Source organism: Lonchura striata, chromosome 4 (assembly GCF_046129695.1).
Source record: "Lonchura striata isolate bLonStr1 chromosome 4, bLonStr1.mat, whole genome shotgun sequence".
Classification (NCBI taxonomy): domain Eukaryota; kingdom Metazoa; phylum Chordata; class Aves; order Passeriformes; family Estrildidae; genus Lonchura; species Lonchura striata.
In genome coordinates, this window is record NC_134606.1 from 2,442,844 (window position 1) to 2,466,413 (window position 23,570).

Genomic DNA, 23,570 nt, shown 5'->3' on the forward strand with positions numbered 1-23,570 from the left:
GGTCTGGGAAATCACTATTACATGAGTACCTGGAATAACTGTAAAGCAGTGGGTTAAGAAAATTCCAACCAATGTTGCATTTTTAACTAAGTGGGTGATGGGGAACACTGTAAATGCAGAATAATTCAGATATAAATGTCCCTTAAGAATATATTTTTAAATATCATTCTCCATATGCATCATCCTGCTGCTTGGAAGAAAATATTGCAAAGTTCAACTGTCTTAGCCTAAATTTACATCAGCTTGAAATAAGTATTGGCTGATGCTCAGGATGACTCACCCTGGAATTGGCTCTTGGCTGTCTTAAATCAGAAAATTCATCTTGCCCTTTTGCACCAGCCCATGCAGACCTTTGCTATTAAATTGAAAAACTACTTTGCACAGAGTTTAGACCCTCACTGGTCAGAGTAAAAAAAAAATCAGAGTAAAAAAATAACAGAGTAAAAATAATTTTTGTAACAGAGTAAAAAAATTTGTGAAATCAGAGTTAAGGAGCACTGTTAGAACAGTGTTCCCCAGTGCTGTCTCAGCTTATATCTGGATCTGTGGCCTTCTTTGTGGTGTTTCTCACATAAATGTCTTTAAAAATCTCTTTTAGTTAATGGATGTCAGTGCTGACTTGTGGAAGACCTACAGCAAAATGGATCCTGTGTCCTTGGAGGATTTGCTTTTTGAGGTAATGCAGGTGAAAAGTTCTGCCTCAGCTCCGCTTGGTGTAACCACAGAGTAAAAGTGTTGTCATTTTATTTGGTTTTAATTAAGTTCATGGGCTTAATCTGCAGACCCTACCTGCTATTGCTTGCAGGGTCTCCTCCCATTCCTTAAATCTACTACAAACTCTGCAAAACACTAAAATAACTTCTCTTGGTTTACATGACTTTATTACTTTGACTGAAAATCTTCTAAAAATTTTCCTTCATGTCGTTAAATAATGTACAAAATACATGAAGTTGCTGTGGTGTTGTGTGTTAATCCTCCTTTTTCAGCTAGGAGGGCTAAAAAAATCCCCTTTCACACACAACCATTCTTCCAGGAGAAATAAAGCATTTGTCAGATGTTCTGTGGCTCTTTTAAGTGGGGAACAGTGACACTCAGTGGCTGCCCTGATGCTTTGGGAAATACAAACAGTGGGAAGGGATTCTCACATTACTGCCATGCTCTGATCTCAGTTCTAGAGGAGAAAGCATTGTATAAATATTAGTATTAACAATTAAAATTTATATTTATAATTTATTAGTATTTATACTCTAATATTATATATATTTAATAATTATTGGTACATAATTACTTTTATTTATATTATGATTATGTATAAAAATAATAGATAATATATAACTATAATAATAATTGATATATTATTTTTATTTTATTAGTATTCATACTTTAATAGTATATATATTTTATAATTATTGGTGTATAATAAAATTAATTAAAACAGATTAATTTTTAATCTGTTTCTAGCTTGATACCAATTTAATATGTACAAAATTCAGCAGTAGTTATCCTTTATTAATAAAATACTGGTAATTCACAACAATTTGGTTGTTCAATCAACTGCTGTAATGAAAATTAAAATATCATGGAGTTTTTAAAAGGCTCTCAGTCTAAATAATCACTCTTTGATATTTCACTTCCCCTCTCTGTGTGGAAGTGAGATTAATGTTTGGGACATGTCCTACACTCTGAAGAATGTGTTTGTTATAATTTGGTGTTTTCAACCTGGAAGTTGTTGTTAAATTGACTTAAATTTTCTGAAAACTATCAACATAAACCACACACCCACAAAAAGAAACGCTGAAATCCAGCAGAACATCCTTATCTTCTAAAATATATTTATTTTCCTGAGCTTATTGTTTCATTGGGCAGTCTGTATTCCAGTGAAATATCACCTTTGCCTTCATTTCTCTTGCCTTGGGAAGTAATGTCAAATATTTTCCTTCCAGGATTTAATGATTTTTGAACACCAGTGGACCAACTTTTTTGCTAATTTTGACACTGAAATCCCCTTCATTCTGGAACTCTCAGAATCTCAGGCTGGGGAGGTAGGCCTGCTTCAGCAATCCTCGAGTATCCATGCAGAAGGAATAATTATTCAGCATTAATTTGGATTTTTTTTTTTCCCTATTCCGTCTCACTTTTCATGTTTGAAGGGTAAAAACACATGCTTTGGATTTTTTAAAGTCACCACCCACCTTAAAAAATCCATGGTATGAGGGCTTAGGACTGCAGGGGTAATTCAGTCAAGTGTTTGCTCACTGATAATTCAATTTATATCTGCACAGGAGATATTTGTAGGCAGATTAACTTGCATTTGGGTGGAATCTGGTATGTGCAGGGCTTAACAAGTTGAATTTGCACATCTCAAACCTCAAACATAACTGAGGGGGTAGCACAGAGCATGGGAGAAAACAGCACAGCATTTCTGGGGGTTTTTATGCATTTTGTTGCTTTTTTGATGCATTTTGAAGCCTTTTGATGCTTTTTTTTTGAAGCATTTTGTTCCTTCCTCTGGGACGGTGGAAGGTGTCCCTGCCCATGGCAGGGGTTTGGAATTTAATGGGCTTTAAGATCCCTCTCAACCTAAATAATTCAATGATTTAATGATATGAGTGACTTAGTGGTGTTTGGGTTTGTTTGTGGAGGTTGGAAGTATTTTCTAAGGTTTCAGGAGTTTTCTCTGAGAAGGATAATTCAGGTTTAATTTCACACTTCTGTCCATGTACTTCTTAATAATTTTTGTTTTCAATTCTTCACAGCCCTTCAGAAGTTATTTCAGCCATGGCATGATCTCAAGCCATATAACAGATAACAGGTAATTATTACTCATTATTATTATTATTATTACTCATCATTCCCTCTGGTGTCACTACTACCTCAATATTTTATTTCCATATTCCTGATGCCATAATGTTTAAAATTTTTTTGGTATCACCTCAGTATATCAAATCTCATACTGAAAAAAAAAAACGGTGCAAAATTCTTTCCTATCCTGGAAGGATAAGCTGAATTTTCCCAGGGTTTAATGGTGTAGTTCTTACATATGCCATGAAATTTTGTGCATTATGATCAGTTCCTTCCTTTTTGCCATCCCTGGGAAAGGTTGGATGGGGCTTGGAACAGCCTGGGATGGTGGAAGGTGTCCCTGCCCATGGCAGGGGTTGGAATGAGATGATCTTGAAGGTTCCTTCCATCCCAAACCATCCTGTGACTCTGTGGGAGAGTTTTAACCAAAAGTTGTTGTTTAGCTGAAGGTTCTGTTGCAAAATCCACGTTCTGCTGTTGTGAGCCAATCAAGGTTTGTTTAGCTAATTCAATCTCTCTGTGCATTCTCCTATATTTGGAGTAAACCAGTGGAGTTCAGTGCCCTTCATTGCTGGCAGCATCTTCTGTTGTTTGCATTGCATTAAAGAAAAGAAATTCCTTGACCTCTCCAGCTGAGTCTTGGGCCCAAAGCCAGAACTAAACCCAAAATAAACCCAAAATAATTTTTTTTGTTTCCAGCATGGTCATTTCAGGGCTTTTCAAGATGGTGAATTTTAAACTAAGCAGCTTTTCAAGGCAGTTTAAGATAAAAGAATTTTCTAAGAGTATTTCGGAACAACCTTGTGATAAGTTCATTGTATTTGAAAGAAATTATCATTTCATAAATGCAAGGAGATTTTTTTCTTTAGAATTTGCTGATTTCACTGTGAAACTTTGTGCAGCTTTAGTAATTTTTTTCTTAGAGTGAGAAATTTAGCAGTTGGTCTATCACACTTGAAAGCTTTGATTTCATCTGTTGGTTGTAAACTTCCTGCAAATATTTTGGTGGTGACTCCCTCTCTCCTCCTCAGCCCGAGCCGTCAGCCCTTTGTCCTGTTTGGCAGCCACTCCACAAAGGAAAACTTGAACACTGGGAACTTTAATTTTCCATCTGAAGGACATCTGGTCCGAAACACTGGCCTTGGTGGAAGCACTGCCAAGCATATGGTAAGGCTTTAGCAAAGTTATTTGAAAATTTGAAGTATATATTCTCTTTTTCTTTGTATATTTTTTGTGCTTGTCTTCCATGAGTTAAATATTGAATTCTTAACATAAAGCACCTTAGCAATCCATCAGTTTAATGAAGGAATGTGATTTTTCTTGCTCTTTCCAAGTGAAGCTGTACTGGATTCTTAATCAGTGACTACTGAATGAGTTAAAATAATTTATTCTCTGAAAAATACAACTTTTGCTGTAAGTGGGTGGGAGAGAGGGAAATGCTGTTTGTGAGGGTGTGTGCACTGGCCACAAAGTGAAAACCTTCTGTGATACACTTAACTGTGACACACAGATTCTATTTTAATCACATTTATTTAGTTATTCATTAAAAAAAAACCCCAAAAAGCCACTTTTTTTCTTTTTTTTGATAACACCTTTGTGAATAAGCCTAGGCTATACCACCATGTATCCAAATTCCAGTGTGTGCTTCAACAACTATTGACGAAACCCTGAGAAACCTTTCATAAAAGTTCCAGGACTGTTGTGATGAAGTTGCAAAGATTAACTTGCTTCCATTTAGGAGTAAAAGCTGGGTTGTTAAACATGATTAAAGCTGGGTTGTTAAACATGATTAACTTGTTTCCATTTCCAAGTAAAAGCTGGGTTGTTAAACATGTGCTGAGGTCCGTCTGCGGCGCAGGGGCCGTGCCTGGGCAGGCGACCCCAGGGAATTGGGATCCTCTGGCTGGAGGGCCTGGGTGGCTCCAGAAGGCAACTTGGCAGCGAAGGAGGAGAGAGGTAGAGTGTGGAGAGATCTCCCTGCTGCCTCCAGGGGCTCAGGGAGTGGTGTGAGCCCTGAGCAGGTGGATGTGGCTGAGCACAGGCCATGCTGGAGTGAGAGCATGAGTGAGGCCATGAGTTGATGAGTTTGTCAACATTTCATGTGCAGCTGCCTCAGGGATGGATGGACGTGGGGCTTCTGGGCACGAAGCACGTGTGCAGAGCCTGAGAAAAAGAGTGGTTTTGCATCTTGGTGAAATCTCATCCTCCATTTGCTGCTCTTAATACTATTTCTGTAAAAACACTTTCAATTCTTGTCTTTCCCTCCCTTGTTAACAATAAGATGCCGTTTGATACTTTTGAAAATGCAAGTACTGTGTTATTCTGATGTACTTGCTCCCTCTGTTGTCCTCAGATTCTGATGCTGTTCTTAAAAAGGTGGTTTATTTACAGGTACAGGTGATACTGTTTTAATAGGGTGTCATGAAAATAGTAAATAAGACCAAGTGCCAGCGTAGTTATGGGACCCTGACACACTTTCCTCTTCATGAAAAGAGCAGTTGACATAGGAAATTGAAAACACAAGTCAGAGCTCATCTCCTTTCCAAAGTCTTTCAACCATTCAGGTCAAGTCAAAAGTGAAATAGACCTTTGAAAACGTAAGTTGCTTTTTCACAATCCAGTTCCGTCTGTGTTGTAAACTTCTGTAGTCTGTCAGTGCTTAGAAGACTTAAGGGGAACGTAGTTAATTGTTAATTATTGCACCAATTTGTTTTACTGATGTGTTTTGTATCTCATTAATACTGACTGCTAGGTAGTGCAGTGTGTATCTCCAAAGGGACCTCTGGCTTGTTCAAGGACCTATTTTTTTGGAGCCACTCACATTCCTTTCCTGGGTAAGTGCATTAAATACACCAAGGCAGTTATTACCTCTGATTCCACAAAAATGTGTAGCAATTTAAAGGATTTGCTTCCTTTATAAGTGATAGATTCTGTAGCCAGTGCATGAAATCATAGCAGATTTTTGTGGGTAAAATCTGTCATATCTGAGTGTTAAACAGAAAATCTGTCAGATCTCAGTGTGCAGATGCTTTTTAAAGTATTAAACAAATATTTAAATCCAAGTTCCATATGGATTTATAAAAAACAGTCTCCAAAGTATAGTAATTCAAACTGAGAGTTGTCAAGTAACTGAGGATTTTTAGAAGGATGAAGGAAATTCTTTCACTTCTTTTATCCTTAGTATAATGAGTTACAGTAGCTGTATTTCCAAATAAAAACAAGCCATGTAAAATTAAAAAAACCCATTTTCTTATGTATTTTAAATGGCTGGAAGAGTCTATGGATGAAGTCAGTCCTTAGGGTTATCTTTAAATTACTATCATTATTATAATTTTCATTATTATAATTATTATTATAACCCCCCCATATATATATAATATACATCTTAAAATCTAAATACTGGTCTCAGAACAGCTGAAGAGAGAGTGATTGGAGGATTGGAATTACAGCCTGTGTTTGCCTTAGTAGTATAAAATCCTGGATAAATTCCATATGAGATGTGCAGCAGAAATGTTCTGAAAGTGCTTAAACCAAACACAATTTCATTATTATTTTTGTTTATTATTTTTGTTTTAATGCAGGAAATGACAATGAGATGCCCAAGCAAGCTGAGCAAGTGTAAGCTGACAATTTTTTATATTATTCCTTAACTCTTCTCTCTTTCTACCTTGTGGCAGTAGGTGAAACCTGCTTTTAGTAGCTGTTGGCATTTGCAGAGACATTTTTATTCAAAATAATGTGCATGGGAGAGGGTTGCAAAGACAAAATGCTTGTGGAGAGTTTCAATGGGAGCATGAGGAGTTGTTAGAAAAGGAAATATTAGTAAATTTTGCTCAAATTGTAGTAAAAAAATAATCTTAACAGTCACTTGAATAATTTTTAAAGATACTTGATGTAAACCAAGGGAAAAAAGTCTCTCACACTGTAGCATCTTACACAGATATAAGAAAAAGTAATTTTTTGACCAGTTCAATTAACAGTATGTAAGATTTCTGATGCTTAGTGAAAATGCCAACAGGGAACACTGAAACTTGTGAAGAAATTCACTGTATTAAAGTTAGATCCAAGTTAATTTTTCCCAAAAGTTGAGAAGCTGCAAAGCTTCTGCACATTTTAACCTTCTCAAAATCACCTTTTGTTTATCCATGTTGATGTCCACTTCCTCTGCATGTTGTAGATCCCTGTCCAGCTTGGAGAACACAGTAGATAATCTGTTTTTGTCCTGCTCTCTCTCTTGATAAACCAGACTTTTCCTTAGAAATGTTGTCCTCCTTAATAGTTGGGATCATTTTAGGAGCCTGTTTTTGCTTCTGCAAAGCTGGTAGCAAGATATTAAAAATATTAAAGATGGATCAGTGCTGTCACACTAAATACTGTTGACTCTTGGTAATGGTGAGATTTAAAAATGGAATTATTGCACTGAGCAGCAGATTTTCCCTTTTTTAGAGAAAACTGAACTCTAACAGGTATTTCTTTCTTGCATTGCTCAAACATTTTTTGTCCTTCAAAAATCCTTTGTACTAAATACATTTTAATCTAGAGAATCTCTAATCAAAGCAGGAGTTGATAAAGGCAGTAATCTAAAAATAATGTATTTTTCTGGCAAGCATCCCTGTATTGGTTCAAATAACCTAATTTCAACAACCTAATTTGTATAATTGGCTTTTTTTGACAAACCTGAACTCATGATTTTCAGCTTAGCTTGCAGTTGTCATCTACTTCTTACAGCTGTCAATAATTTATAAAAAGTGAAATCAGAAGTATTTTATGAACACTATTCATTCAAAATATGGCTGTACTGATTGCCTGGAGTGCATAAACCAGCTTTGAAAATTGAAGGGTAAACTGGAATACATTTTTTGGTTTTATTTTTATTTTAAGAAAATGCTTCAAAGGCAACACATAATAAATCCTGCGCTGTTTCTAGTTTTTTTTTTTTTTTTTTTTTTTTTTTTTTCTCACTGATAGCTTTAAAATGTTAAAATGGGAAGGAGAATAAGACAAAGGACATCTCACTGAGGTGTTTTCTTGCAAATATATATGTGAATTTGAGGGAAAGTAGGAATGGTGACAAAGTCTGGAAGAATTACAATATAAAGGAATTACACTACTTTATTGAGTGCAGTGAAAATGTGCTATGTGCATATGAAAGCACAGGAAATTACAATCCAGAAACATGAAAAAATAGTGAGAAAGCTCAATTTAACAATCACTTGCTGCTGTTGGGGATGATGAAAGACAAGCTTTGGTGCATTTTGAGGTTCCTTCATATCTGGGGTCTTCAGATGCTTTTTTCCCATCCTTCGGGAATGCTTTGCATTTGGCTTAAATGCTATATCCTTCTCTTTCCTCCCCCCTCTTCCCTCCCTCAATATTGGCAGTGGAGTAATGAGAAAACTTAAAAATTTAGGGGCTGATTTTTGTTGGCCTGCTCATATTTTTGTTGTAATTCAGGAGGAAAACAGAGGCTGGGGTTCCTTGGCTGGGCACACGTGGATTTTTTCCCCCAGTGGTTCTGGAGAGCTGTAAATGTGTCCATAGCTGAAAGTCACTCCTGGCTTCATCTGACTTTGGTTTATTTCTGTACAATTCTTTCAGTCTCCTTTAAAGAAGGGAATTGGACTAAGCTGGGATGGAGATTTCATGAAATTGTGGAATGGTTTGGGTTGGAAGAGATCTTTAAAAATCATCTCATTCCAATATTCTGCCAGGAGAAGGGGGAATAGCAGGGACACCTTCCACTATCCCAGGTTGCTCCAAGCCCTGTCCAGCCTGACCTTGGACACTTCCAGGGGCAGCCACAGCTTCTCTGGGAATTCCATTCCAGGTCCTCCCCACCCTCCCAGGGAACAATTCCCTCCCATAATCCCATTTATCCCTCCCTCCTGTCAATGTGAAACCATTCCCTCTGTCACTCCGGGCCCTGCATTTAGGATGTGATTCTTAAACCCAACTGCAGCAAAAGGCAACAGTAAAACAGATTTTTTATTCCTGACTACCAAAAGCACCAGATACATTTAAATCAAGAATTATTTCCCTAAAATATCCTGTCATTTGAGCAATTTCCTTGCTCTAATTTAATTTTCTTAAACAGAAAGCTTAACTATAAAATGATTTCTCCACTTTTTCCAACAAAGACCCCCTCCTTATTATTAAGGGAGTTGTGCAATGAGAGGAAAAACTGCTCCTTTAAAAAGAGGAGGAAGAAAACTCTGCCTGTCCAGTAAATGTTGTGTTTGTATTTCTCTTCAGTACGCTGTTGTCGCAAATATATTCTGCTGTTGTAGAGGCTGTGCTTGCTGGCATTGAGTGCTATGCTAAAACTTCCACTGAATCCAAGGTAAATGAAGTTGCTAAATCAAATTTAATTGTTCTCTCTCTGTTATTGTTGATTTGGATTGCTTGCAGTATGAGATTTACGTGCAAACCAAAAAGAAAACCAAAAGAATTCCCATGTTTCGCACAATGGAATAACACAAAGGTCGTGGCCTCCAACCAGGCTCTGAATCATGTTTAAAAAAAAAAATAAAAGAGAGATTTCAGAGTGTGTCTAATTTTACCCATCTCCAGCTGGTTTTCCATCTTCTCATGAATTTTCCTGACCTCATCGTAAGGAAAATGAGAAATGTGAAAGAACAAATTTTAGCCTGGTGCATCAGTGTGTTACTGTTTAGTGTCTCTTGTTGGTTTTAGGGGTGCCCCTGGAGCTGCTGGGATTTGAAAGGATGGGAAAGGATGTTTTGTTCTTTTATTTCCTTTTTTCAGGCAAAGGAGGTGGCAGAGCAGGTGCTCCTGTCTGTGTTAGACACCCTTGGCTTGGCACAGCTGAAATCTGCTTTACGGTGTGTATTTCCAGAGTTACTCAATGCTCATTTGGCTTCTTTGGGGGGAAAATATCAATTATAAACTGAAAAATATTAGTTTTAAGCTGAGCTTGCCTGACTGCCAGATTTCAAGACTTCATAATGCCTTCAGCTTTTAAAAATCATTATAATTATTCAATTTTCCAGTTCTCTTAATCACTTCTTTTGCTTTAAGTCTATTCCTGTTTATTTTTTTCCATTTGAAAAGATAAACCACACATTTCATCTGTTCAATTTCTATTCTACAGCTCCAAAATCGCTTTTCAAATTCAGGCTGTGAACAACCATGGCAGGTTTGTATCACTATCTTACAACTTCTTGTTATTAATTACTGCTTTTCATACACTAATAAATAAATTTTTCTCTTGTTGGAACACGTACAAAAACCCTTGTGTTTGATTATTTCATACAAGATGTGCTAAATGCTTTTTGTGTATGAGGTAGTTCAGTGATTTCATATCTGTAATTCTGTGGAATCTTAAAAACATTAAAAGGAATAAAAAGCAGTTGGGAAGACTAATTTTTATTAACTGTTCATGAGTAGAAGCAGCATGAGCTCATTAAGAGTTTTCTTTTAAAATGCTTTTAACTTAGTTGATATCACAAACGTGCTTATTTAATCTCCACACTAATTGACTGAAATTACCTGCACAAATAAGTGTTTATTTTAAAATAAAACAGTTTTTAGGCTGCTGTGGAGTCACAGAAAGATGATCTAACTTTTAAATATTTAATTATCATTGTTGTTCTAGAATTACTCCATTAGATAACGAGGACAGCCTGAGTTTGATCAAAACGGTAAGAAATAATAATATTTATTTATTTAATTAGAGAATAAAGCTCAAGTGTCCGTTTTTCTGGGGCATACTGAGATTTTTATGTGAATGCAAGTGTAAGGGGAGAGATGAGAGAGATTTCAGATGCTGGACCAGGTTTAACAAAAAGTCAGAATTCAGAAAAAAACATTAATACAGATTTATGATCTCAGGCTTTAACCACAATATAGAAATAGGGGTTTAGGACGTTTGAAAAATACAAACTTTGCTTTTTCAGTTGAAATATTTCAAGTTCTGCTTTCTCTTCCCTCCAAATGCTGGATGGCTGCAGGCATCCATGATGGTGTTTGACATTCCAGACCTGCTCACAGGAAGAGGATGCTTGGGGTCTGTTGTGTTTTCAGAGTCCTTCCTGACATCACAAATACAGGTCAAAGAAAAAGGTGAGTGCTTTCACTTCTAAAATTCAACACTACTCTTGTCCTTCTGTTGGCTTTGCTGTGATGGGAAAGCCAAAGGAATTCCATTGGATGTTTTTGCTGTTAGTCTCATGGGTTTGGAATACTAAGAGCAAAGGAAGAAACCATAGAAAGATCAGAATAAATCAGGATTTCTTTGGAATTCTGTAGTAGCTCTGTGTATGAGAGGACTGAGAGTTACTCTGCTGAAACACTCAGAAATCCTTAAAATAATAAGATTTTAATATTTACTAAAGAAATTTTAAATCTTAAAAGTCACGTACTGGGCATTTTGAAGTATATAGGTGATTTTAGTTTAGTGGCCATGATGATATTAGGTCGAAGGATGAAACTGGTGATTTTGGAGGTCTTTTCCAACCTTAATAATTCCCTGATTCCATTGCTTTGCTTCCCGTGGCTTCCCTGCAGATGGCAGCATCCATCCAGACTCCAGGCACGTTATCCTGACTGCAGCTATCCCGAGATTCGCTTCCTGGCTGGTGAGTGAGAGCGCAGCCTTGTCAGAACTCAAAATGTCCCTCAGACATTTTTGGATGCTCCAGGTCCAAATCAGAAGCATTTGAGACCCTGGCAGGCAGCTGGAAACAGCTGTGATGTTGGATTTGAACCATGGAATGATTTACCAACCTTGCAGGAAGAGCAAGAAGTCACAAAAGTTTAGATATTAGAGTAGGAGTAGTCACAAAGTAGAGGGAAGAATTTTTGAGTGCTGTACAGGGGGGGTTTAATGCTTTTACAGGGGGGTTTTGGTTTTGTACATGGGGGTCAGAGGTTTTAAGATGGATTTGGGATTTGGGCCTGCCCTGTCCTCCCTCTTTCTTCTTCCTTACCTCCATGTTCTTGGTGATGTTGGCACTCATAGGTTGGTTTAGAGTAGAAAATCACCATTTAATATAGGTAATGGGCATTGGGGAAAAACTGTAACCATGTAACATGTAATGTACCATATAAAAGATAGAAAATCACCATTTAATATAGGTAATAGGCATTGGGAAAAATTGTAAACATGGAACATGTAATGTACTATGTAAAAGATAGAAAATCACCGTTTAATATAGGTAATAGGCATTGGGAAAAATTGTAAACATGGAACACGTAATGTACCATGTAAAAGATAGAAAATCACTGTTTAATATAGGTAATAGGCATTGGGGAAAAACTGTAAACATGTAGCACGTAATGTACCATATAAAAGACAGCAGCAGCCCTGGGTGGGGAGAGAAGAAGCAGTCGGGAGTCAGAGAGGATGTCAGGGTGTGTGTGTGCCTCTGCCTGAGCTGTGAGCAAACCACAGCAGCTCAAGAAGAAAATCTTTTAGATAACTTGCAATAAACAACCTTGAGACCGAACGACAGAAGACTTCTGAGCCTTTTTTTGAAAGCTCAGGTTGGAGGAGAGACTTTTCCACCACACGGAGCCACCCCCGACCGAGGGTGAGCTCGGGCACAGCCTCAGCTCAGCTCATCCCCAAGACAAAACTTGTAGATCCCAGACCAAAACTTGGTCTGGAGTGGGCATATCTGAGGGCAAGTCTGGAACTGGAGCATTGAAACAGAATGTTGTAATATTAACATACCCTGATTTTTTAGATTTGGATGATAAGTGAAAAACGAAGTGGGAACAAGTTGATGGTTCCATGCATAGCAAGAGTTTTAAATTATTTCATTTTCACCTTGTCAGGTTTTTATCTTTTTAAAGGTCTGGTTGTTTTTGAAGTGCACGGTGTTCAAAAGTCACAGTGTGACTTTTGAAAATTTTGTTTATTATGGGCATTTTAGATCAGCCCATAAGAAAGCAAAGTCTGATTCAAGATTTCTGATGCATTACACTGTGTGAGAGATAGAATTCCAAAGAATATGACAATGCATGCTTGAACAGTAATAAAAAATAAAACTGCATGCTTTCTATCTATATAATATTTTAGTCTATAAAACAATTTAATAGAGAGAATGTAGTGCAATAAATTATTTTGGTCCCATAGTAATACAGTATTAAGAGCACAAAATTGTTTTTGAAACACTGTGGACTCTGGGTTTCTTCTGTCTGTGGCACCTGAGGTTCTTGTTGGCCTAAAACTTCTTTAATACTTTTTATTTAGTGTTAGACTTACTTTATTTCTATAAATCACAATTCAAATGGAAGCTGTTTCTGGCTACAGGTTGAAGACAGTGATGTGAAACTCTCTGAAAAGGCACAGCAAGTATTGAAGGTAAAATTAAAAATTTTTGTTAAACTAAAGAAGTTACACATTGATGAACCAGTATTTGAAAATCTTGAGCTGCTACCAGACTCTCTTTTTATTATGTGTGTTACTTCTCTTCTACAAGACTTCCCTGTTCTGCCCTGTCTTTTACAAACTTTGAGATGCAAAGTAATATATTGTGTATAAAAGTTTGAGGGTTTCTTTATTTCAAAGAATCATAAAACCCAAGAGCAAAAAGAGTCCTAATAAAACTAAGATTTCATGGAAGTCTCACTAAACATTACTCATGGAGCTCATGTGTTTCCAAAAGCCCCTAAAACTTGATGCAACTTTCTTTTAACTTAATTAGCATGCTAATGGCTAAAGAAAAACACTCTAAGCACTAGGAAAAAAAAGAGTTTGGAATCTGGAAACATCTTAAATCACATGAGTTTCACATTTGTGGTGCAATTTGTGGTTCCCAGGAATGTTCATTATAAATAGATTTATTTTCATGTAATATACTTTTAGCTCAGTAGATTGACAAACTAAAAACAAAAAGCTCAGCTTTGTGGTTGTGACAATAACTTGTAACTTCATAGCTGCTGGCAAAACCAAAATGGGGAGAAGGCTTTTAAAAATTATCCTCTTGCCCTGCTCTCTTTCCCTGGTCCTTCTGTATCTGTGCAGAAAAAAACCAAAACTATTTTAAAGTTCTTGACTGATGCTGTTTGAAAATAAATTATTTTATCTTGGAGCAAAAGCAGGAGAAAATGTTCCTTCCTGGATAGGTCCTTGATCCAGTCTGTGATGTTGCTGTTTGTTTTTTCCTGTTTAGGAAGACAAATCTTTCCTGGGCACTTTACTCACTGGGGGTGATGGAGTTTATATCTGTTCCAGCAATCCACAGGCCATGCCTGCAGAAGGTGAGATGTAGTTGTGGTTTTATTTTTTGTTTTTTTATGGCTTGTTTTTTCTTGTTTTAGTGGTTTTTGTTTTGTTTTTAAACATGAGAGAGAGGTTGTGGGATTCATACTGTGGTGAGCCAAACTGTGCCATCACCTTAAACTTTCAATTTGCCTTTCCTAGGCATGTCTGGCTCTTTTGTTCCCAACCTCTGGCTGAAAGTCCTGGAAGGAGAATTCCTGCTGAGCTTTGGGCAGAGCTGGCAGGTGGCTTTTCCTCACAGCTCACCTTCACAACATGCACAGCCTGGCTCCTCCTGTCCTTGAGAGATGAGCTGCCAGGTGTTTTCTGCCTTTTCTGTCTCTTATTTACATGAGGTTGGAAATACTGGCCTTTGCTGAAGTGCTGTGGGCTCCCAGCTCAGGAGGAGAAGGAAAATATTCCTTTCAAAGCCTCCTCCTGGAGCTGACGTGTTCCAGGTTTCTGCCGCTGTCATTTCCTCTCAGGAATTCGGAGTTTGTCAGCCCTGCTGCTCACTGTGGTACAGAAAAATGCCTGATTTTGGTCCTTCTCAGCTCCAATTCAGTTACAGCTTTCTGACCCAAGATTCCTGGCAGCAGTCTTGGATTATTCCTCTTTTTTTGGTGCCTTTTCCTTCAAGACCTTAAACAACATGAATAATCCAAGAATAAGTCTGAAAACAATTTGATAGGACTGTTAGATTTCCCTCCCTCCTTGTGCCTTGAATTAATAGATACTTTTAAAGGCTTTTATATTTTTAATACTTTTATATTTTTAATACTTTTATATTCTATATATATTTTTTTATACAGAGTAGGTGTTGCTGTCACAATGCTGATGTGCAGCAGGAGGTGGTGAATATCTGACATTAAGTGCTTGGTGCTGGCAGTCTTTAGAGGAGAACCTTCAGCTTTATTGTCTTTGCCCTGGAGTGTAGAGGATAAATAATGATGTGCAAGGCAATTAAACAGCAACCCTCACATAAGGGCAGCTGCTTTTGCTCTAATTGATCAGATTTCAAAGAGAAGAGGTTAATGCAGAGTGTGATGTTCAGCTATTTTGCAATGCAGGCTGTGGGCACTTGTTCACTCAGTAAATAACTGGAGAATGCTGGATTTTATTTATTTATTTATTTTTTTTTTTGGCTTTGTTAAAACTGGCTCTGTGTGCCCCCAAAGGAACAATTTACTTTTTCCTTTTTTTCCTTTTTTTTTTTTTTGAGATTTGTGCAGTTAAGTGTTTTACTGAATCTTGATGAAACACTGCAATGAATGTGAGATTTTTTTTTTAGGTGTCACATGGCAGTGAAGCTGATTTTGTTCCCCAGTTTGTTGTGCTTAAATCTGGGCTCTGCTGATGCTGCAGCCCTGTAAGGTGCAAAAGGTGCATAAAATTCATGGAATAGTTTGGGTTGGAAAGGACCTTCAGGAACATTTCGATCCAACCCCTTGCCATGGGCAGGGACACCTTCCACTAACCCAGGTTGATCAAAAAATTCAATTAATAAGTTAAAATTTAATTTAAAAGGTTAATTTAAAGTTATTTCTTTTAAGCTTAATTTAAACTTAGTGTTCTAATTTTCCACTTACGTTTTTACACTTCAGTTTGTTACAATGTTTAAATTTTCAATTGTTTTGGATGCAATCTTTATTAAGTTCTTGTCAATTTTGTATTTCTGGGAGTTTGAAATTTGACAGGATGGAATTTTTTCTTTTGCTTTTAAATTAAAAAATGTGCCTCAGAATATTTATGGTAAGTGGTTCTGTGGGGTCAGATGAACTCAGATGCACTTGTAGTCATGATTCCTGCCCTTGGTAACGAGATCCAGTAAAGACTGAATGGTTGTAAATATTATGCCAGATAAAATAAATGCTTTTATTTAATAAAAATAAAATAAATTTCACTAAATATTATCCCTGATCAAATTTACTGCTTGCTAAATACAACAAAATCCTGCAGGAACATAGATTTCTTCCTCAGGAAGAAGAGACAGTCTTGAGAAACTGAAATGTTAATTTATATTAATACAATCCTTGTTTCCTTCAAATTCTAGGCAAATTGTATTTCTTTTCTGATGGAATTCTGTTCTGTGATCCCCACCACGGCAGCATTTCCATTTCCAAGAACCACATGAGTTCCATTTCTCTCTATGATGGGGTGAGTGTTTTGTCTTTTCTTTCTGTCATAAAGTTTTCATCAATTTTAATTTTTTTTTTAACAATGATTCTGTTGGGTCCTGGTACAAAGTTTAGATTTCAGCTTCAGTTTTAATTGTCTGTACAGCTGTAATAACTGATGCAAATCACTGCAGTTTTGATGCTGATTAACTGAAATTAGTGAGTAAGGAGAATTTTGTATTGGAGTTAGCAATGTGCTGTTAGCAGTGTGAAAACTGCTTTTTGTTAAAAGAAAAATTACAGAACACAACATTCATCAAACATCTCACAATGTGAAAGGATAGGTAGAGAAGAGTTCAAGGTGTGGTGAAGTCATAGGGTGTTTGGGAGGGTGAAATGCTGCCTTTTATTAAAAATATATTTCAGTCTCTCACTTGGCCACCAGAGCAGTGTTCAGGCTCAGTGGGAATTGAGAGGTTAATGATGGCAGCTCAGCTCTGTCCATCTTGAGGCAGAAACACTTCTTCAGGCTGGAAAAGAGATTATTTGTGTTGGTTACTGTTTCCTAAACACTGGGAAAAAAAAAATCAGTTTCCTTTAGTTTCCCTTTTGTTCAGATACAGTATTCCCTATTTATTCAGTGGCCTCCTGCAGCATTGTACTGGGTGATTTCATCCCACAATACAGGAAAGCAGTAAAATACAATAAAAATGTGATTCAATTGAGATGAAAACACAGCAGCTCAGAGAGTCTTACCTTAGCTGCCTTTTCTTGGACATCAGATTGATTGCCCCTCGTTTAAGGAGCTATTTTAACACTGACCTTCCTTTGATTGTTTGAGTCAAGACACTCACTTTCATAAAAGTTGCTATTTCTGGGACCTGGCCATCATTCTTGAAATGGTGCCAGATTTTTGTGTGAAGCTAAGCCTTGACAGGGAGTCTATTATTGTTCTACTGACTTGGCAGAATATGAGGGTGGAGAGTTTTGAAACTGTTCAGAAGTGACAGGAGATGCAAGGCAATCGTTGGTTGCTCTTTCCAAAAGTTCTTGCAGCAACATGGATGGAAAAGAAAAAGGAGAATTTAATATTCTGATTAAAACAAAAGATACCAAACCTTGAATTGATACAAAATGCAGGTTTTTTTGCAGGTTTAGCATGATGCCTGTGATATATTCTTCTTTTTAACTTGAAAATATCTGTGCTCCTGGTCCTGTACGTGCTGCAGATTCCTGTGCTGTGAGGAACTGAGCACTGAACTCCTGAAATCCCTGGGACTCCTGTGTGGAGGGCAGGAGAGATTCTGGCCATTCATCAAGTGAACAAATATTACCAAGCAATATTTAGATTTCACAATGACATTAACATCTTGTAAAACTTGGAGCTGGCTCCTTTCAACCTCGTGTCCATGGGGATTATTGCTGCTGCTTTTCAGCTTTTTTCAATTTGTGGAGCCCAAAATGTTTTCCAGGAGCAGATTTTGTTGGACACTTCTCGTGCTGACAGCAGCATGGATGAGTTGGCCTTGGAGTCACTTCTCAGGAAATCTCTTAAGTCATCCTGCAGAATCCAGCATCTGTGGATTCTCTTCCAAAAGCCATTTTCTCTTAAAAGAAATTGTTCTCTTTGAGGAGAATATTTTTGTGTGTTCTTCAGTAACCTTAGTGACTTTGAGAGGATTATTTTTATGATTAATCCCTCAGTCAGCAAAGCAGAGAGATTCTGTTTGCAAATGTCTCTAAGTTGATACCAATTCTTATGTAACAGTTCCCCAACTTCAGCTTTTTCTTCTCAACAATGAATACAGTGAGTTCTTTGCCCATTTCTATTGCAAGTGAAGGGGATGCCACTAAAATTCTGATTTGAGCCCTACATAATTGAATTCCCATTTCCCAGAAATGTTTCATGCTTCTGAATTGTTCTGATTTTCTAGAACTTTGATGTGAAAAGGGTTATAAGTGAGAAGGGCTTGAATATAAAACACTTCAGCATCCTGCAAATTTGAATATAAAATCCTGTCCCGGATTCCACAGTCATGGAATGGTTTGGGTTGCAAGGGACCTTAAAACCATCATGTCCCACCCCCTGCCTTGGGCAGGGACACCTTCCACTTTCCCAGGTTGCTCCAAGCCCCATCCAGCCTGGCCTTGAGCACCTCCAGAGATGGGACATCTGCTACCACCACTCTGGGGAAAAAAACCCCAAAACAAACTAAAAAATAACCCAAGAAAAACCAGTCAGTGTTTTTTTCAGAGCAAAAATGGAACTTGAGTTCAGTGCTTCAGAGGGAAACACAACCTGAGGGCTTCAGCCTCCCTTGTCACCTTTTTAGGTGGCATTTAAATCATTTTTCATCTGGTGTCTCTGTGGGTGTAGACAATGAGTTTGTTGTTTGAAGCAGTAGCAGAGGAAGGGTCTAGATTTTGGTGTAGACAAGAGAAGATATTAAAATTTAAGCTTTGTTTTCAGGACAAAAGTTTAGTGCTTCACTCAAACTCGGATCCTTTTTTTTAAGCTTGTAGTATCTCCACTAGCTGCAGAGTGGAATCTGAGGGGTGCTCCACCCCTCCTGCTCCATCCCTGTGCCATGCAAAGTAGAAAATGTTAATTTTTACTTGTCCTGTTTCTTCCTTTTCCAGGATTCCAACAGCATTGTTGCTGCTGTCTTTATAGACTTCAAAAGTTCCCTGCTTCCTCATCTCCCCATTGAATTCCACACCCAGAACAACTTTCTGATGATTGCACTTTTCCCCAAAAGAAAGATTTATAAAGCTTTTTATTCACAGGTAAAGTGAAAAAAGTTTGGTTGGGATGGGGAAGAAACCACATAATTGCTTTGTGTGTTTAAGATGTGTGAGAAACTCAAATTTCTGTATGAATTTCCAGTGATGGTGCTGCTTGTTGCATTTAATGCTCCCATGTGCTTTCACTTTGCCTTCTGAAGGCAGCCAGGGCTTTACAATCTCTTTTTCTGAGCTGCATTTCAGTGTAGCTCTGGTGTCTAATTTGCTGCAGGGATTGTATGGAGTGGCAGAGGTTCCATTGTGTGTTTTTGTGGTCAGACACATTTGGATCGTGATCCTTGGGGAAGTGGAGTTAAAATTTTTAAGTCTCCCATATGGCATTGTATTATTCCCTGAGTAGATTGGCTTCGTGCATTGTGCTGCAGAGGCTTTTAATAAACCCAACTTTATAACAATAGTGCTTTTGAGGAAATGAGCCTGGAGATTTTAGGACTTCACAAGGGTTTTAGGATGTGCTCATCACACTGGGTTGGAAAAGACCACCTAGCTTAGTGAGTAGTCCCCACTGGTTGTATTAATGGTCCCATAAAATGTCTCCTCCTTTTATCTTAAGTGTTTAAATTCTTCCCACTGTTCCACTCTGTGAATGGTTGGAAATCTGTTGTTTGTTTGTATTCGAATTTTCAGCCTATTTTATTAATTCTACTTCTATATCTGTTTTATTTTTTTTTTCTCTACCAGAACACATCCTCGAGATATTCACAAATCTCAGACCTATTCTTTCTGCTTTATTTGACCTAATAAAACAAAACCAGATTCTTTTCAATCTATGCCTATAAAAAGTTCCTTTTTTCTTCTGATAGTTGTAATGGTTTTCTTTTGATCTGGTTTTTGGCTGTAGATAATCCAAACTGTAATATCTGAGATGAGGGTATTTGTCTCCTCTGCTGCTTTTTCTCAGGGCTATTTATTCCTGTTCTCCTTTGAGTTAATTTTTTTTTTTTTTTTTTTTTTTTTCTGAACAGTTCCACACTGAGGTTCAGTTTGGGCAGTTTAAGTTTCACATTTGGCATCACATCAGTTGCTTTGCTCAAGCAGATAAAACAAATCTTTTTTTCTTCAGGGTGTTCTCTCATGAACAAAACTCTTCATCAAATTGATTGTACCTGATTGTGTAAACCATGGAAATATATTGTTGTGTTTTGTCAGTATTTACCTTCAGGTGCTTATTGATTTCCTTCAAAATTCTTTCTAAAAGCCTGTGTGCCTCACAGGTTACAAAGATTCACTAAACTTTAGATGCTGCTTCTACTATTCTCAATTATCTGGCTTGATACCTCACTCACTGGAGCTATACTTTGATTATTCCAAGCCTCCTGGAAATAGGGGATTGCAACTGCCCTGTTACCCAAATCTGGGTTTGTTAAAAACTGAGATGCTGAGCCCAAGAGGTGAAATCTGCTGTGCAGGATGAGGTGATGCCTTTTCCATCCTCACTCGAAAGGGCACAGGAGGAAAATTTGTTTAGGCTTTGAGATGTGTTGATTTCTCTCATTTTTTTCTTCAGTGGCATAGCAGTTCTTTTTTAAACCTTCCTTAAGTTATACAAAAGGACCTGAACAGGTCTCTATTTCTTCTGGACCTGACATATTTCTATATTTCTAACACTTGTTAGGCTGACCTATCACTTTATCCCCAACCCTTTGACTCTTACAGAACACAGATTTCCCTTGACCATTCATTTTTTCCATTCCTCTCAGGCATTTCTTTGAGTCCCTTCTGTGTGTTTTGAAGTGGTTATTTCTTTAGTTGTGTGGATCCTTCTGCATGAGCAATATTGCCTTTGTTAATATCAAAATTATATTTTATTTTGATGTTTTTTATCTCCCACCCTTGTGTTTGGGATGCTGAGTTTTTAATGGAAAGCAGTCGTGTCCCCCCCAGTTGTTTTGTCTTGCAGACAGTTATTGTGAAAAATGACAATGGCTGTTGCCTTTACTTGAGAAAAGAAGGGAAATTCCAAACACTGACAGGACTTTGTGATTCATCTGAATCTGATTTCTAGGTTCCCAGTGCCATTCAGATTAATGTGTCTTGGCTGGAGCAATTGGATGTGAGCCAAACCATTCCCTAGAGAAATGAAGGGTTTCCTTTGCTTTTGGGAGGGAACAGAGTTTTTCTTCAATTTCAAGTCATGATTGCTGCAATCTCACCTCATGAAAATTACAGCAGTGCTTCAAAGAGACTTGAATTAATTCAGTTCCTGCTGGAGAGAACTTGGGTTATAAACACATTTTTATCAGGGAAAATGAGACAGTTTCAGTACGTTCCTAAAGCACTTCCAATCTAACCAAAGAAAGAAATTGCAAAATCTGATCAGTGGATTTGAGTTGTAAAATTGGAAGGGACCTCAAGGCACATTTCATTTCCAACCCCCTGCCATGGCAGGGAACCTTCCACTCTCCCAGATTTCTCCAAGCCCCATCCAACACTTGGACACTTCCAGGGAAGGGGCAGCCACAGCTTCTCTTGCAGCAAAACCTTCATTGTGCAATATTTAATGGCTTGTGAAGATGTATCTGTTTTTTTAGGTGAGCAAAACTAATTCCTAAACAAATTCACAGCAAATTTGGGAAAATAATGGCACTCATACATAGATCTGGTTCATTCCAGGTTTTCTCTCCATGGCAAAACCAGACAAACTCAGGATTATCTTTAAGGCTTGTCTCAGAAGAATTCCTGTCTGAGGAGCAAAAGAGGCTGTAAGTTCCTGCCAGTGCAGTGCAGTTACACAGAAGCTGCAATCAGAAAAATGTTGTTATTTATTATTTTTTATAATAATTAATTGTTTTAATAATTTAAAAAAATTGTGCATTCTTAGTGCAACACTCACATTATTTTTTATTGTACCATTTAATATGAGCCCATGTGGTTTAAAGAAGAGAAATTTTTCAGTTTCTCCTTTAAGTAATTAATCCATTTCCTTCTTTCAGGCATTCCAGTGTCCAGAAGCTCTTCAATGCCTTGTCTTTTGCTTCTGGGGAAAGATGCAGGGAGCTGAAACTGTCTGCTGCCATTCCAGGATTGGAGAGGTGAGAAATTACTTTTGTGTTCGAGGGATTCATTCTGTCAGAAATGAGACAAAAATGTTTTGGTAAATGTGCTAGCCATCTAAAAATGTTTCTTAAATAATTCTCTTTACACTAGGATTTTTTTTTTTCTGAGATGAATTATTTCCTCTCTAGCTTGACCTTTTCATACTCTTACTTTAGTAATTTCCCAGCTATTTATATGGATGAAATCTTTTGCTGTCAATTGTAAAGAAGTAAACCTTTTATTTTTGGAAGGTTTGTGCAGCACTTCACAGTCAGCAGCGTCAGTACCAAGCCAGTGATGAGAGCACATCTTCCTGTCCTTCTCCAACAGTCAGAAACCATTTCTGACAGCAAAGCAGAAGGTGATAAGGTAAGGAAGCAAGCCCACAATAATTTCTCACCCTCATATGTAATATTTTGAATATTCTGTCATTAGTTCTCTTGTAGTATAATAAAATACTAATCATGTTCAGCCATGCTCTGCCTCCTCCTCCACTACCACCAGTTTTTTGTCTATTTTTTTTCTGGTTATATGCTTAATTCTTTTCCATTTAAACAGTCTTTTGGAAGTGCAAATGGCCTTTCAACCTGATGAAACAGAGGCAGAAAATGAGGTGTAGATCTTTAAGTGAAGTGTTTCTCTAATGTCCAGAGAGACTTTGTCTTGTTTTTATGAATTGCTGAATAATTTAACTGAATTGTTCTCTAGAACATAAAAGTCCTCTAAATAGCATAGGGGTAGCACATGATATTTAACATTTGCTGATATTATCTGTACAACACTCCTTTCTCTATAGGGGCAATAACAATTGTCCAGTTTAAGGTGTGCTTTAAATAGCATTTTTCAGAGAATATATTTCCTTGGAGCTTCCCAGCTTTTGAAATCTGCTGAAAACAAAGCCAAAGCAGCAGGAATATAATCTTGCAATATTGCTGGGGTCTAATTCAGAGACCATTCTGAAAATTAATAAACCCTTAGGAACGTTTTGAAATCTGATTTTAAGGTTGGTTTAACGATGGATTTTTAAAAAAGAAAGAAAAATCTATGTGAATCATAGAAAGCAGCCTTTTTGGTATCTGCACCAGTGTTTCTGTGATTATTTTGTGTTTAGACTTCCCTTGTGCCCTGTTGCAGGTGATCATCACCATCATCACTGGGCTGCCAGGGTGCCGTTCCAGCGACCTGTGTTCTTTCCTTGTCAATTTTACCAAGGAGTATGGGAGGTTGGTGCAGCTCTGTTTACACTGATCACCAAAAAACAGCTTGGCATGAAGGCAAAAAAAAAAAAAATTACCACTGTTTAATTTGGTGGGTTTTTAAACCTAATTTCAGACTGCCAGGTAGATTTGCCCTTAAATGTATACATTAACGGGCATTTTCTGTTTTTTTGACAGAAAAACAGCACAGATTTCTTTGTTGCCTATTCCATGTGGTGAAGAGCTTCAATTTATTGATTTGTAGTGATTCTAAAATGCTTTTTTTTTTTTCTTTTTTGAGAAAATACTGTTTTATCAGTCCTTGCCACAGCACTGTTTTTAATTTAGCCTGATTTGAGGTACATTCTGGACATCTGTTGTATGGCA

General features: G+C 37.3%; 1 protein-coding gene across 1 annotated transcript in view; it reads left to right on the forward strand.

Moving 5' to 3' along the window:
• DNAAF9 (dynein axonemal assembly factor 9) overlaps positions 1-23,570 on the forward strand; it is a 71,179-nt gene that overhangs the window by 24,681 nt on the left and 22,928 nt on the right. The window contains exons 7-26 of the mRNA XM_021526813.2: positions 599-676; positions 1,944-2,042; positions 2,757-2,812; positions 3,834-3,969; positions 5,555-5,636; positions 6,384-6,420; positions 9,055-9,142; positions 9,568-9,644; positions 9,914-9,958; positions 10,418-10,463; positions 10,773-10,884; positions 11,329-11,399; positions 13,079-13,129; positions 13,941-14,028; positions 16,083-16,186; positions 18,787-18,933; positions 21,565-21,653; positions 21,885-21,983; positions 22,239-22,356; positions 23,122-23,210. Of these exons, the coding sequence (XP_021382488.2) occupies positions 599-676; positions 1,944-2,042; positions 2,757-2,812; positions 3,834-3,969; positions 5,555-5,636; positions 6,384-6,420; positions 9,055-9,142; positions 9,568-9,644; positions 9,914-9,958; positions 10,418-10,463; positions 10,773-10,884; positions 11,329-11,399; positions 13,079-13,129; positions 13,941-14,028; positions 16,083-16,186; positions 18,787-18,933; positions 21,565-21,653; positions 21,885-21,983; positions 22,239-22,356; positions 23,122-23,210 (1,712 nt within the window). The remainder of the gene's footprint in view (positions 1-598; positions 677-1,943; positions 2,043-2,756; positions 2,813-3,833; positions 3,970-5,554; positions 5,637-6,383; positions 6,421-9,054; positions 9,143-9,567; positions 9,645-9,913; positions 9,959-10,417; positions 10,464-10,772; positions 10,885-11,328; positions 11,400-13,078; positions 13,130-13,940; positions 14,029-16,082; positions 16,187-18,786; positions 18,934-21,564; positions 21,654-21,884; positions 21,984-22,238; positions 22,357-23,121; positions 23,211-23,570) is intronic.